Source organism: Pristis pectinata, chromosome 26 (assembly GCF_009764475.1).
Source record: "Pristis pectinata isolate sPriPec2 chromosome 26, sPriPec2.1.pri, whole genome shotgun sequence".
Taxonomy (NCBI): domain Eukaryota; kingdom Metazoa; phylum Chordata; class Chondrichthyes; order Rhinopristiformes; family Pristidae; genus Pristis; species Pristis pectinata.
The window spans coordinates 27,819,720-27,833,594 of NC_067430.1; the positions used below are offsets into that span (position 1 = coordinate 27,819,720).

The 13,875-nt window shown below is 46.8% G+C and overlaps 1 protein-coding gene across 8 annotated transcripts in view; it reads left to right on the plus strand.

The window, feature by feature from the left end:
- samd11 (sterile alpha motif domain containing 11) overlaps positions 1-13,875 on the plus strand; it is a 249,612-nt gene that overhangs the window by 171,819 nt on the left and 63,918 nt on the right. For all 8 annotated transcript variants that reach the window (XR_007958262.1, XM_052039520.1, XM_052039521.1 and 5 more), the window contains one exon: positions 1,979-2,140. Coding sequence is in view for 7 of the 8 variants with exons in the window: in XM_052039520.1 (XP_051895480.1) it covers positions 1,979-2,140 (162 nt within the window). In the remaining variant the exon portion in view is untranslated. The remainder of the gene's footprint in view (positions 1-1,978; positions 2,141-13,875) is intronic.

Sequence of the window (13,875 nt, forward strand, 5' to 3'; positions counted from 1 at the left end):
ACTCCAGACCCGCCAGTGTGGTTAATTCTCAACTGGCCTCTGAAATTGTGCCAAGCTACTGAGCAGCGCAGTGGTGATGCTTATAGAGCTGCCACCCCACAGCTCCAGCGATCCAGGTTCGATCCTGACCTCGGGTGCTGTCTGTGTGGAGTTTGCACATTCTCCCTGTGACCCTGTGGGTTTCCCCGGGTGATCCGATTTTCCCCCCACATTCCTAAGGTGGCAGGCACAGTAGTGTGGCGGTTAGCGTAAGGCTTTACAGCGCCAACGACCCGGGTTCAAATCCGACCGCTGTCTGTAAGGAGTTTGTACATTCTCCCCGTGTCTGCGTGTGTGTCCTCTGGGTGCTCTGGTTTCCTCCCACATTCCAAAGATGTACGGGTTAGGAAGTTGTGGGTGTGCTATGTCGGTGCCGGAAGTGTGGCGACACTTGCAGGCTGCCCCCAGAACACTACGCAAAAAGATGTGTATCTCTGCACTGTGTTTCGATGTACATGTGACTAAAAAAGATAAACATATCTTAAAAAGATGCGCAGGCCGGTAGGTTAATTCCCCCACTTTAAAGTGTGCAGGTGGATAGTAGAATCTTGGTGGCAGTTGATGGTAATATGGGAAGAATTAAATGGGATGAATGAAGGATTATTGTAAGTGGGTATTTAATGGTTGGTGTGGGCTGAAGGGCCTGTTTCCCTGCTGTATGACGTTACTCTGACAAAGAGTGAAACTGTATGGACTCCCTTACACTGGATTCAAATAACCCTCTGTCTAATGGCACTGCGGGAGCATCTTCATCAGAAGGCATTCAGCAGTTTAAGCAGCCAGCCCTCCACCATCTTCTCAAGGGCAGCTAGAGAAGGGCAATAAATGCCGGCCCTGCCAGCGACACCTGCATCTCATGGAAGACACCAGCCTTGGAGTCCTATCCTATCGGGCAACACCACATTGCAGCCATGGTGCAAATGGTACTCACCCTCGCGACACTCCTGGAAGCCAAATAGTTGACTTCCAGAATTGTCAAGAGGGTGAGTACCACGCGCACCAAGGCAGCGTCTGACTGAGTGTGGCAGCAAGGAAGCCCCCTGGACCTGATGATGGGATAGGCCCACCTCTCGGGCTTCAGAAATGCTCTACACCACTTCCACAGGCCCTGTGTTGAGTTCATCAGCAGAGGCCACGTTTCCAGTATGGGGTGGTTGGGGGGCAAAAACTTAAAGGGTCAAAAAGCTTCATGGTTTCAATAAAGAATATTGCATAATTGGTGTGAGTCTGTTCAAACCCAATGCTAAGATGAAGATTGCAACTCCCAGGACTTCCTCTGTCCAGTGCACAGAGTTTCTTTCAGTGTAACCCAATGCCACAGACCACATCTCTCTCCTGAGTAATGCACAGGCTAGACGTCCTGCATGGACAAACGCTGAAGATGTAACAAATGCTTAAAAGCTGCTGTGTGGAGGGAAAGGCTAATGTTTCAGAATGTCATCTCCCATTACAGAATCAATTACCCAAGGCGGGCAGTGTGAAAATATTGTTCGGTTTCTCGAGTTGTTGTTTTTTGACTTGTAGCTTTGAATGTCCAACAGGCAGTGTCTATACACTTGGTGGAACTGAACAAGCATAAAGAACCTGACAACACAGAAAGGAGGCCATTCAGCCCATCGTGTTTATTCAGGATCTTTAAAGGTGTTCTCAATCCGCTCTTTCTCTGCAGCCCAAGTATACGTTAAATTCCCTGAAGAAACCTGCTGGATCTGCTTCCAAGATCCATTCTGGATTACCTTTATGAAAAGCTCCATTTCTTGTCCTGTCTCCTCCTCTCCACCAATGGTCTTTGGTTCTGTCCCATTGCACATCAGTATTTGACCAACCATGACATCAATAAGCAGAATGCTCTGTTCAACCAGGGAGGACTGGTAGTATTTCTTGGCTGCTGAATGTCCTTAAAATATTCTCTCTTTCTTTTTGTCTTGCCTACATCAAGAAAAGTGTCAGACTCCGCTAATTGAGGAGCAGATTATTCAGATGACCCCTGAAGAACACTACAGGCGAATGATGTCCGCGCTGAATGATCACGGGACATATGAGGAGCAGCAACAACGCCTATATCAACTGGCCAATAGTATGGGCATGCCAACCCATGGAGGTAAGAGACAGCTGACCAGCTGATACTGAAAGGCCTGGATAGAGTGGATGTGGAGAGGATGTTTCCATCAGTGGGAGTGTCTGGGATCTGAGGGCACAGCCTCAGAATAAAGGGACATCCCTTTAGAACTGAGATGAGGAGGAATTCCTTCAGCCAGAGGGAAGTGAATCTGTGGAATTCATTGCCACAGACGGCTGTGGAGGCCAAGTCAATCAGTGTATTAAGGAAAGAGATTGATAGGTTATTGATTGGTGAGGGGGTTAAGGGTTATGGGGAGAAGGCAGGAGAATGCAATCAGCCATGATTGAATAGCATAGCAGACTCGATGGGCCGAATGGCCTAATTCTGCTCCTATATCTTATCGTTTCTCGTTCATGAGGAATCACTTTCTCTGTTCTGGTAATCGATTTCTAATTTGATCACCATGGTATACAGGAGATCAAACCAGTCCCATATGGAGTCATGGACAGTCCCAACACCAAGGGAGCTGCCTGAGAAACAGCCTTATAGGCAAACCCACTCGTCTTGATCTAACGCTTACCGAAGTCCTTTCCAAGCCTTGTGCATGTTTCTCCCTTTCAGGCAGTGAGCTCCAGATCCCCAACACCTTCTGGAAGGAAACTTCCCTCTAATCATAAGAACTAGGAGCAGAGGTAGGCCATTCGGCCCTTCGAACCTGCTCCACCTTCGTCAGTGCCAGATTCCTGCACTCTCCCCGTATCCTGTAATTCCCTTAATATCCAGAAATCTATCAATTGTCATTTTGAGTGAACTTAGTGGAGAATTCCAAAGATTTACCGTCTTTTGAGTGAAGAAATTTCTCCTCAGCGCAGTCCTAAGTGGCCCTGATTGTGAGATGCCTTGTTCATGATTCCTCGGTCAGGGGAAACATCCCCTCTCCATTCAGCCTGTAAGAATGTTGAAGGTGTCAGTGAGATCTCTTCTCATGCAGTTATCTTCCGTTAGCAACCTTTTGTTCTTGACCTTCCTACCAAAGGCAATGGGGAATCATTAAATGAGTGATGCTCATACCTCTGGTCTCCATATATTGGTATTGGTCCTGGTTTATTATTGTCACATGTACCGAGATACAATAAAAAGCTTTGTTTGCGTGCCGTCCAGACAGATCATGAGGGGGTACAAAAGGAAAATGAACTGCAGAATAGTGTGTTGTGGCTACAGAGAAAATGCGGTGCAGGTGAATAAATAAAGTGCAAGGGCCACAATGAGGTAAACTGGGAGATCAAAAATTCAACTTTTAGTGTATGAGAGGTCTGTTCAGGAGTTTGATTACAGTGGGATAGAAGCTGTCCTTCAGCCTGGTGGTACGTGACCTCTGGCTTTTGTATATTCTGCCCGATGGGAGAAGAGAGAATGACCAGGACAGGATTGGAATTGGTTTATTATTGTCACTTGTACCGAGGTACAATGAAAAACTTGTCTTGCATACTGATCGTGCAGGTCAATTCATTATACAGTGCATTGAGGTAGTACAGGGTAAAAACAATAACAGAGTACAGTCCAAGGTAAACAGGAATGAAAAGGGATGCTGAAAGGGTGAAGAGGTGACAGGAGAGGAGCATAAACATGAGGATAGTCTGTGTGGGCTGATGATAACTCTACGTCCTGCCATCACTCTTTACTGAAGTGCCTGAATTGATCAAGCAGGCTTCCTGTATCGCCAGGAGGATTTGTGAGCTTGGACGGTGGGGTGGTACAGAACCAGCGACGTAGGTGTAAGTTGGCATAAGGGGCTGACTAAGCCAAGCTCTGAGGCATGTTCCATGTGTTCTTTGGATGGGGTGTTCTTTACCACCTCACCCGACTGTACACCTTGTGTTTCTTAAAGGTGGCTCAGTAATTCCACCAAGGCTAATGCAACGGCTCTTGAAATTGATTTGTTGTGAATTTGCAAAATGTCATTAGAACATTTATGGGTGTGTGTGTGTGTGTGTGTGTATGTATGCGTGCAAAGAAGAAGAGTTGCATTTCTACAACATCTTTCACCTCATTAGGACATCCCAAATGGCTTCAAGTTTATTGTCGTCATAGGGAAATATACACAGTCAAAGCCAAGTTCATTGTCGTATGTAGGAGTCCAATGGAAAACTTACTTGCAGCAACATCACAGGCACAAAGCATCAGATAAGCAGCATTCACAAGAAAAACATAAATTAAACATTAATTATACACAATTTTAACAAGAAAGAACACAAATAGAATTTTAAAAAAGTCCATTTTACTGCAAAGTGATCAAAGTGGTTTCTCAACTCTAGTGATTAAGGTTGTTCAAGAACCAAATGGTTGTAGGGAAGTAGCTGTCCCTGAACCTGGTGGTGTGGGACTTCAGGCTTCTGTATCTCCTGCCCGATGGGGAGCTGTGAGAAGATGGTATGGGGATCTTTGATGATGAATGTTGCCTTCTTGATACAACCGATGGTGGGGAGGGATGTGCCCGTGATGTATTGGGCTGAGTCCACTATTCTCTCCATGGTATAAATGCCATGAAGATTAGCTTTTTGCAGCAGCAGCACAGTACATTACAAGACGAGGGCAAACATAAGTTAACATTAACCTAATTTAACATAAATTATACATAACTTATATGCATGCAAAATAAACGTAACAACACTATTGTAAGATTGAGAGAGAGAAAAAATACAGTCAGAGGTAGGGTTAGGGTTTTTCAGCTGGGTTCAAGAACCTGACGGCAGTGGGGAAGAAGCTGTTGTTGAACCTTGGGGTGTGGGTCTTCAGGCTGCTGTACCTCCTGCCTTCAAAGTGCAGACTCTCCTGTGAAGTGGCAAGTGTGACAGTGAATTAGTGCAGGGTGAGCTCCCTCTGACACCCTCACCTGTGAGACTCACAGCTGTGAACACTCAACCTGCAAACACTGTCACACTCGCAAACACTGTCACGTCATCAACCGCTCTCACACCATCATTGTCACACCCACAAACACTCCCATGCTCTCAGTCTCACACTCAGAAACTCTTGCACATCTAGAAATATAGTTCAACCACACATACTCTCCAATAGTACCCTAAAATTCCAGAAACATCAGAAGGATACAGAAACTGGAAGGCCTGGATAGAGTGGACGTGGAGAGGATGTTTCCATCAGTGGGAGAGTCTAGGACCAGAGGGCACAGCCTCAGAATAAAGGGATGTCCCTTTAAAACTGAAATGAGGAGGAATTTCTTCAGCCAGAGGGTGGTGAATCTGTGGAGTTCCACAGAGGCCAAGTCATCGGGTGTATTTAAGGCAGAGATTGATAGGTTCTTGAGTGGTAAGGGGGTTAAGGGTTACAGGGAGAAGATGGGAGAATGAGGTTGAAAAAGAAATCAGCCATGATTGAATGGTGGAGCAGACTCGATGGGCCAAGTGGCCTAATTCTGCTCCTATATCTTACGGTCTTACACTTTCACTCACACACTCAAAACACGCTTGCATAATTGCAGTCTCTGTTCTGTAGTTTGAATAGTGGTGCTTCAAGGGTTTTGAGTTTTGTTTGGACAGCAGAATTGTCCAGTGAACGGCGTGTTTATATCATGGATACAGGCCCTTCAGCCCAACCAGTCCATGCCGACCACGGTGCCCACCCAGCTAGTCCCAATTTCCTGCGTTCGGCCCATATCCCTCTGAGCCCCGCCCCTCCATGTACCTGTCCAAGTGCTTCTTAAATGATACTGTTGTACCTGCCTCACCCACTTCCTCTGGCAGCTCGTTCCATGTACTCACCACCCTCTGCGTGAAACAGTTGCCCCTCAAGTCCCTTTTAAATCTTTCCCCTCTCACCCTAAACCTTTGCCCCCCTAGTTTTGGACTCCCCTACCCTGGGGAAAAGACTGTTACCGTCCACCTTATCTATGCCTCTCATAATTTTAAATATTTCTGTAAGATCGCCCCTCATTCTCCTATGTTCCAAGGAATAAAAACCCAGCCTGGCCAACCTCTCCCTATAACTCAGGCCCTCGAGTCCTGGCAACATCCTCGTAAATCTCCTCTGTACTCTTTCCAGTTTAACCACGTCTTTCCTATAACAGGCTGAGCAAAACTGTACACACTGCTCCAAGTGAGGCCTCACCAACGACTTACACAACTGCCACATCATGTCCCAACTCAGTGCCCTGACTGATGAAGGCCAGTGTTAGGAGATGCTCAGTGCTGAGGTATTTCTGTTTGCTGCTGGACAGATTCCTGGAGCAGGTTTTCTTCCTTCTGTCCCTCTCTCAAGACAAGACAAGACCAGATATCTTTATTAGTCACGTGTACATCGAAACACACAGTGAAACGCATCTTTTGCGCGGAGTATCCTGGGGGCAGCCCGCAAGTGTCGCCACGCTTCTGGCGCCAATGTAGCATGCCCACAACTTCCTAACCCGTACGTCTTTGGAATGTGGGAGGGAACCCGCACAGACACGGGGAGAACGTACGAACTCCCTACAGACAGCAGCCGGGATTGAACATGGGTCTCTGGCACTGTAACAGCGTTAGGCTGACTGCTACGCTACTGCGCCTGCCCTTAGGAATAGTAAAGGGAAAAAATAACTGGTGGGGGTTGTCTACAGGCCACAAAATAATAACGTTACAGTGGCACAGGCAATAAACCAAGAAATAGATGTAGCCGAGGATGTGGAGAGTCTACAGAGAGATATAGGTAGGTTAAGTGAGTGGGTAAGGGTCTGGCAGATGGAGTACAATGTTGGTAGATGCGAGGTCATCCACTTTGGAAGGAAAAATGGAAGATCAGATTATTATTTAAGAGGTGAAAGATTGCAGCATGCTGTTGTGCAGAGGGACTCGGGAGTGCTTGTGCATGAATCACAAAAGGTTGGTTTGCTGCAACTGTACAGGGTACTGGTGAGGCCTCACCTGGAGTACTGCGTGAGGTTCTGGTCTCCCTACTTGAGGAGGCGTGCTGTGCACTGTATATCTGTGCTGGTGTAAAATCATCTTTCTTCTCCCTGTGGAGACCAGGGGCTGTTTGTCAGCGTTGCCATCAGTACCGAGAGTTACATTAATAAAACCTGATCTGTGACAGTGGCAGTTTGTTGAAGGCAAATCCTTTTTATTGGAATTATTTTTGGAATTTTTTGATGCCTGTCGGGACTGGCAGTGAAGCAGGTTTCCTGGTTTATCTGTGGTCTGAGCTGGGGCCCGTGACTGAGATCTGTGCCCCCGGGGTTTGGTTTTTCTGGGTGAAGATCTGGTCCTGAGTGAGCTTTGGACCTCAATGGGTAGGGGCAAGTGCTGCACGTCCGCTCACTGCTCCCAGCTTCAGTGACAGCATCGTTGTTGTGGAGATACAGGCCCTTCAGCCCATCGAGTCCGTGCTGATCATCAACTACCCATTTATACTAATCCAATATTAATCCTATTTCTTATTCTCTCTTCCTCATTCCCTTTCTTGATCTGACCTCTTTTTACCAATACTGTTTCCATGGAGATTGAGACCAGCTGCAGCACAGAGAACGTGTCCACGTCTGTGTCTCTGGTCTTTGACCGCCACTCTCTCTCTCCCCACCCTCTCTCCCCTTTCTCTCCCTCTCTCCCCTCTCTCTCCCCCCTCCCCCTTCCGTCCCTCTCTGCCTCCCTCCCCCCCTCTGTCTCTCCCCCCCCCCCATCTCTCTCTCTTTCTCTCCATTCCCCTCCCCTCCCCTCCCCTCCCCTGATCTTTCTCCACCGTTTTGCTGTCTTGGATCTCTCAGCATTCTGTTCCCTCTGTGCTCCTCCCCTAAATCCCACCGGAGACCCAGCTCTGGCAGGGAGGACTGGAGATGATCTCACTTGCCCAGTGGTTCTCTGGGACCAGTGGAATTCTCGAATTCCCTTCACAGCGACCGGCACACGTCAGTCAGTTAATGGGCAGGGATGGTGGGTGTGGACTGTGTAATTTCTGTCACTTGCTTTACGTCACTCTCAATATTCTTTTCCGTTGAAGCCATCAACATCGTTCAAATTCACAATCAACTCCAACAGCCATCTCCCAGGTGGCATCGCTTGATCCAACCTTGACTTCCATCTGGACAGGCTTTTATTGAGATAGCTTCTGGGCATGTGATGTGTTCGCTTCCTCAAGAGGTCTGAGGAGAGACCCTCTCTCTATCTACTGTCTCCCTGACCCTCGCTCCAGGGAGAAATCGAGGTCTGCCCCCAAGGCTGGGAACAGCGTGGAGACCAGTGTCTGTGGAAGGAGGGAGAAATTGGTTTGGGCAGGGATTGAGAGGGTTAGGGTTAGACTGAAATGGTGACTCTGCTTCTCTCTTCAAGAAGCTACATCTGCTTTCAATATGCATGTGTGTCCATATGCACGAAAGTCTGTTTCTGTATGCATGTCCCTGTGCTTTTGGATTATATGGGATAATGGATTTTGGGATACAGAAGGAAGCCAGAATATCCAGAGGAAGCCCACGTAGTCACAAGGAGAATGTGCAAACTCCACGCACACATAGAACACAGAACAGTACAGCACAGGAACAGGCCCTTCGGCCCACCATGTCTGTGCTGAACATGATGCCAAATTAAAATAAATCTCTTCTGCCTGCTCATGATCCATATCTACCTGACGGCCTCCGAAACACCACTATCATACCTGCCTCCACCACCACCCCTGGCAGCCCGTTCCAGGCACCCACCACTCTCTGTGTAAAAAAAAACATGCCCCGCACACCTCCTTTAAATTTTCCCCCTCACCTTAAATGCATGTCCTCTGGTATTTGATATCTCAACTCTGAGAAAAAGATTCTGTCTACCCTATCTATGCCTCTCGTAATTTTATAAGCTTCTTATCAAGTCTCCCCTCAGTCTGTGACACTCCAGGGGAAACAACCCAGGTTTGTCCAACCTCTCCTTATAGCTCATACCCTCTAATGCAGACAGCACCCAGGGTCAGGATTGAACCCGAGGCACTGGAACTGTGAGGCAGGAGGTCTACCAGCTGCCCCACCCGAGAGGGAAGATGGGCCTCAGTTCCCATTGTCATTGTGGATTTCTAGTGCATCCTGATGTGTTGCCCAGGTTATCTCATTTCCAGTTGAGTCAGTGTTTATTACAGTTTTGGAGCATGTCACTCAACATCTCTGGAGTTTGCAGCTGCCGGATTTGACAGGGCCGATAAGTTGCTGTTGCAGAAGTTGTCACCTCTGGCAGAGCGCAGACTGATCCACGGTACAGATAATGCTCCTTTTCACAATGAAGGCACCTTTTTTGCATCGAAGTACAAAATGTTCACAAGCCCTAATCTCGTAGTTCTGTCTTTGGCAAATAGAAATTACAACATATAGGAAAATTTGCCTGGATATCTAAAAACATTAATGTGAATTAAAATGCTGGACTTGCTCTCAGTGGGAAGGTGTCCTGTCTGTTTCTGGGGCTCACAGTTAGTGTGGGCTAGCTGCAGGCACATTCAGTGAAATGCTGAATGGGTCAGATTAAATCCTGATTCTTTCTCACACAAAACCAGCACCTATTGTCCATCACTAATTAACCTCGAGAAGGTGGTGGTGAGCTGTCTTCTTGGACCATTGCAGTCGTTCTGATGAGGGTGCTGTTGGAAAGGGAGTTCCAGGATTCGGACTCAATGACAATGAAAGATCGACGATATGTTCCCAACACAGGCTGGTGTGAGACTTGGAGGGGAACCTGCAAGGTTGGGGTGTTACTGAGCCTTGTCCCTCTTGGTGGCAGCTTTGGGACGTGCTACTGAGAAAAGTTCGATGGGTAGGATCGGAATGGGGTGCTGTCCTGAATGTGACGCGTTCTTGGATTTTTCAAGGCTCTGCAAATGGAGAGGTCAGTGTTGCCTGGAGTTTTTCCCAGCTCATGGAACACGATGGCAATGCAGTGACCTACTCTTCGGAGGGGAGAAGCTCAGTTTAACTGCACAGTCATGAGTGGTACGAATACAAAACTGAGAAAAGATTACACAGCGTTTGCTGCAGTTATATTCTTGGAGCCTTGATGAAGCTGATTTCGCCCTGAAGCCATGGAACATGTTGTAAATTTATTGAAAGGGGCAATAATGTCCAAGGTGCCAATTATTTTCAAATCATAGTAGGATTTATCAAAATTTATGTATTGCAGTTTTTTTCAAGCTTTTCCTGTTCCGGGAGCTGTCAGCAGCAAAGTCAGTGTGTCAATCAGCGTGATGCCCACATGTCACCATACAGCAGGATTTTTGTTTTGCATTCCTGACAGGCTCATCAGGGGTTTGCATAGAGAAAGATCGATGCAACCACTCGTAATTGGCAGCAAGCCAGGCTCTTCAATTATAAGTGCCATGGCAACGCCAAAAAGAAAACCTGGCATCTCAGATAATTAATTGACCGAAGTAAATAATGAAACATATTAATTTTTGCCCTATACTTTCAATCGTGCACTTACGCACAGGCACACGGAATCACACACACGTCAATCACAACAGCACACACTCGTGTGCTCGGTCTTGCACTTACACTGTAGCGCATGCATTCTGTCTCTTAACATCCATTAATGGTCCTGCCACACTCGTGGGCTCACTCGCACTTGTGAGCTTACACACTCACTCACACCTATATGCTCACTTGCACCCTTGCTCGCTTGCACTCTTGCTCACTCGTACTCTTGCTCACTCACACTCCTGTACACTTGCACACATATTTACACTCACAGACTTGCACTCGGGGATGTGTTCACACACTCAGTGTGCTCTCGCACGCATGCACGCCTCCCACTGTTGTCACGGCCTGTTGGTCAGGAGTTATTTTTTTATATCTCAAACCATGTGGATACTTGAGGTTTTTTTTTAACATGTAAATTCTAATTTATTGCTTATTTCTTTTAAAGAAAGGCTTGCAGTTCTAAAGTGCCATCCCTTTCAGGGGACCCATAGTACTTTGCAGTCGGTGAGGAATGTTTGAAGCAAATTCAAGGTTATTATGTTGAAGATACAGCACCAGTTTATACACTGGAGACACAAGGGACCGCAGATGCCGGAATCTGGAGCAACAAACAATCTGCTGGAGGAACTCAGCGGGTTGAGCAGCATCGGTGGGAGGAAGGGAATTCTCGACGTTTCCCGGATGTGCGGGGTTTCGACCCGAAACGTTGACAACTCCCCCCTCCCCAACAGTTGCTGCTCGGTCTGCCAAGTTCCTCCAGCAACTTGTTTGCGGGACCAGTTTATGCAGAGCTCTTCTCAAAGACACCTGTGTGTTAATGATATGGTAATCTACTTCATGAGGTTGAGTTGGGATAAATGTTGGCCGGGGCGCGAGGGAGAACTCGCCTACTCTTTTTCCAAGTCGTTTCATGGGATCTGTCGTGTCTAGCTGAGGGAGCAGATGATCCTCCCTTCCGTACCTTCTCATGGGAGAGATGTTGCCTCTGCTATTACGGTGTTGCACGGGGCCACAAGCCCAGAACTTTGTGCTCAAATCCCTGGAATAAAATTAGAAAAAACAAATAAAAGTCTAAATATGAACAAAAGTCCTCTTATTAACACAACACCAGCCACTACGCAATAGAAACTGGAAATTCTCAGTTGGTTTGGCAGCATCTGTGGGGAGAGAAACAGGGATAATGATTTGGGTTGATGATCTTTCATCAGAATCACTGTGCATTCTGTCAGTGCTATCTTGTTCCTCTTGCACTGTCATTGCCTAGATACCCCAGGCAAGACTTTGGTGGGGTTGGAGGTGAGGACCAAGGAGCTCTGTCCTGGAGAAGGGGTGAGAGCAGAGGGAACTGGATGAGGGTTTCGTTAACGGTGGTAGAGGGAAAGAAAGAAGACACTTCAGTGAAACCTGTGTGGAAAGTCTCATCATTGGAGTAGCTTATCCCCACCGTCACCTGGTTTTAGCCAATCGGAGACAGCTTCATCCCAGCTCTGACGAAGGGTCTCCGACCCGACGTATTGACTCAGTTTCTTTTCCCGCAGATGCAGCCTGGCTCTGCTAAGAGTTTCCGGCATTTTCTATGTTTGTTGTAGAAATCCAGTGCAGTGCTGGGGGAGTGCTGCACTGTCAGAGGTCCTGTATTTTAGATGAGAGGTGAGTGCAAAGCGTCCCATGTTACTAATTTGGGAGGGTCTCATTCCTGGATTCCTGGATTGACGTTACTCAGAACGGATTATCTGGACGTCGTCACTTTGCGGTCTGTGGCAGTTTGCTCTGCATTGAATGGTTCTTCCATTACACCAGAGATTGTTTGTCATTTGCAAGAACTCTGAGGTTGTGAAAGGTGCTACAGAAATGCAGAAAGCTTCTTTCATTTCCCAAGGCGTTCTGGTTAAAATAACTTTATTTCTACTGGCCTCAGTTCCCATTTCATTGGGGTCTGTTGCTCCTAATTCAGCTGCTTCATATTTCTCCGAATCATTGTAACATTTCCCCAAATCATTGCAAAATGTAAACTTTGGGTGGTTGATTGACCTTTCCTCGTCACTCCCTTCCCACTTGACTGAGTGAAGCTGTAACTACATGAAGCTCACGTCAAACTTTGACGACTCCATCAGAATTTTCTCTTTCCTTTGAACCAACTTTGACCACAATCCCAATCTCCCACATACATTTTAAATTGAACTCAAGTGTCCTGGGCTATCCCTTCCCAATCCTTGATGGATTCCACTAGTGCCTTCTCCTAACCCTAAAGCACTCCCACACACTTGCACTCCTGACCCTAAACAACACCTCATCTATACACACACACACACACACACACACACACACACACACACACACACACACACACACACACACACACACACACACAATGCTTGGGACTCCCATCCACCCTCAATAAAAATAACATTGTCTTAGGAGGGTAGGTTGGGTGAGCTAGGGCTTTTCTCTTTGGAGTGGAGGATGAGAGGTGACTTGATAGAGGTGTACAAGATGATAAGAAGCATAGATCGAGTGGACATTCAGAGACCTTTTCCCCAGGGCGAAAATGGCCAACATGAGGGGACATAATTTTAAGATGATAAGGGGGATGTCAGAGGTAAGTTATTTTACACAGAGAGTGGTGGGGGCAGATACATTAGGGGTGTTAAGGAGACTCTTAGATAGCTGCATGAATGATAGAGAAATGGAGGGCTATGTGGGAGGGAAGGGTTAGATAGATCTTAGAGCAGGTTAAAATGTTGGCACAACATCGTGGGCTGAAGGGCCTGTACTGTGCTGTAGTGTTCTATGTTCTAATAATGCATTGAACTCAATAAAGGCGAGTGGAACTGCACGATGGTAATGAGGGCATGGGCCAGATCAAAGTGGTCGATCTAGTGACACTAAATCTGCAGTAAAGAGATCAGTAAACATAAGAAGAATAATTGTCCCATTGCCTGCAAAGTGACACCTTAACTCTAAAGTGGCACCCCCTCCCCTTGATAATTTAGTTTGCTTCTGTGTTTCTCTGTATTTTTCTTAATCCCTCAGAAAACAAATTGAAATAAAATCATTTCAGCCCCACCGGAGCAGGAGGGAGGAGGCGAGGAGCGCACTGCACAGGCAAAACTTTTATTCAGAAGTGAGATCATTTTAACAACTCTTGTGAAGCAGATGTGACTTGGTCTGCTTAGCAAGTCTGTGTTAGCCAAGCTCTTTAAAGGGGAGTTGTTTGGTGGTATGTTTCCTATGTGACAACAATGGTTTCTTCAACGTGATGTTCATTGGTTGCATATTCCCCATTAGTCACTGAGTGGAAAGTACGATTTTTTTTTCCCTTGTCAAGCCCGAAACCCCTGTAGGTTTTTCTTTT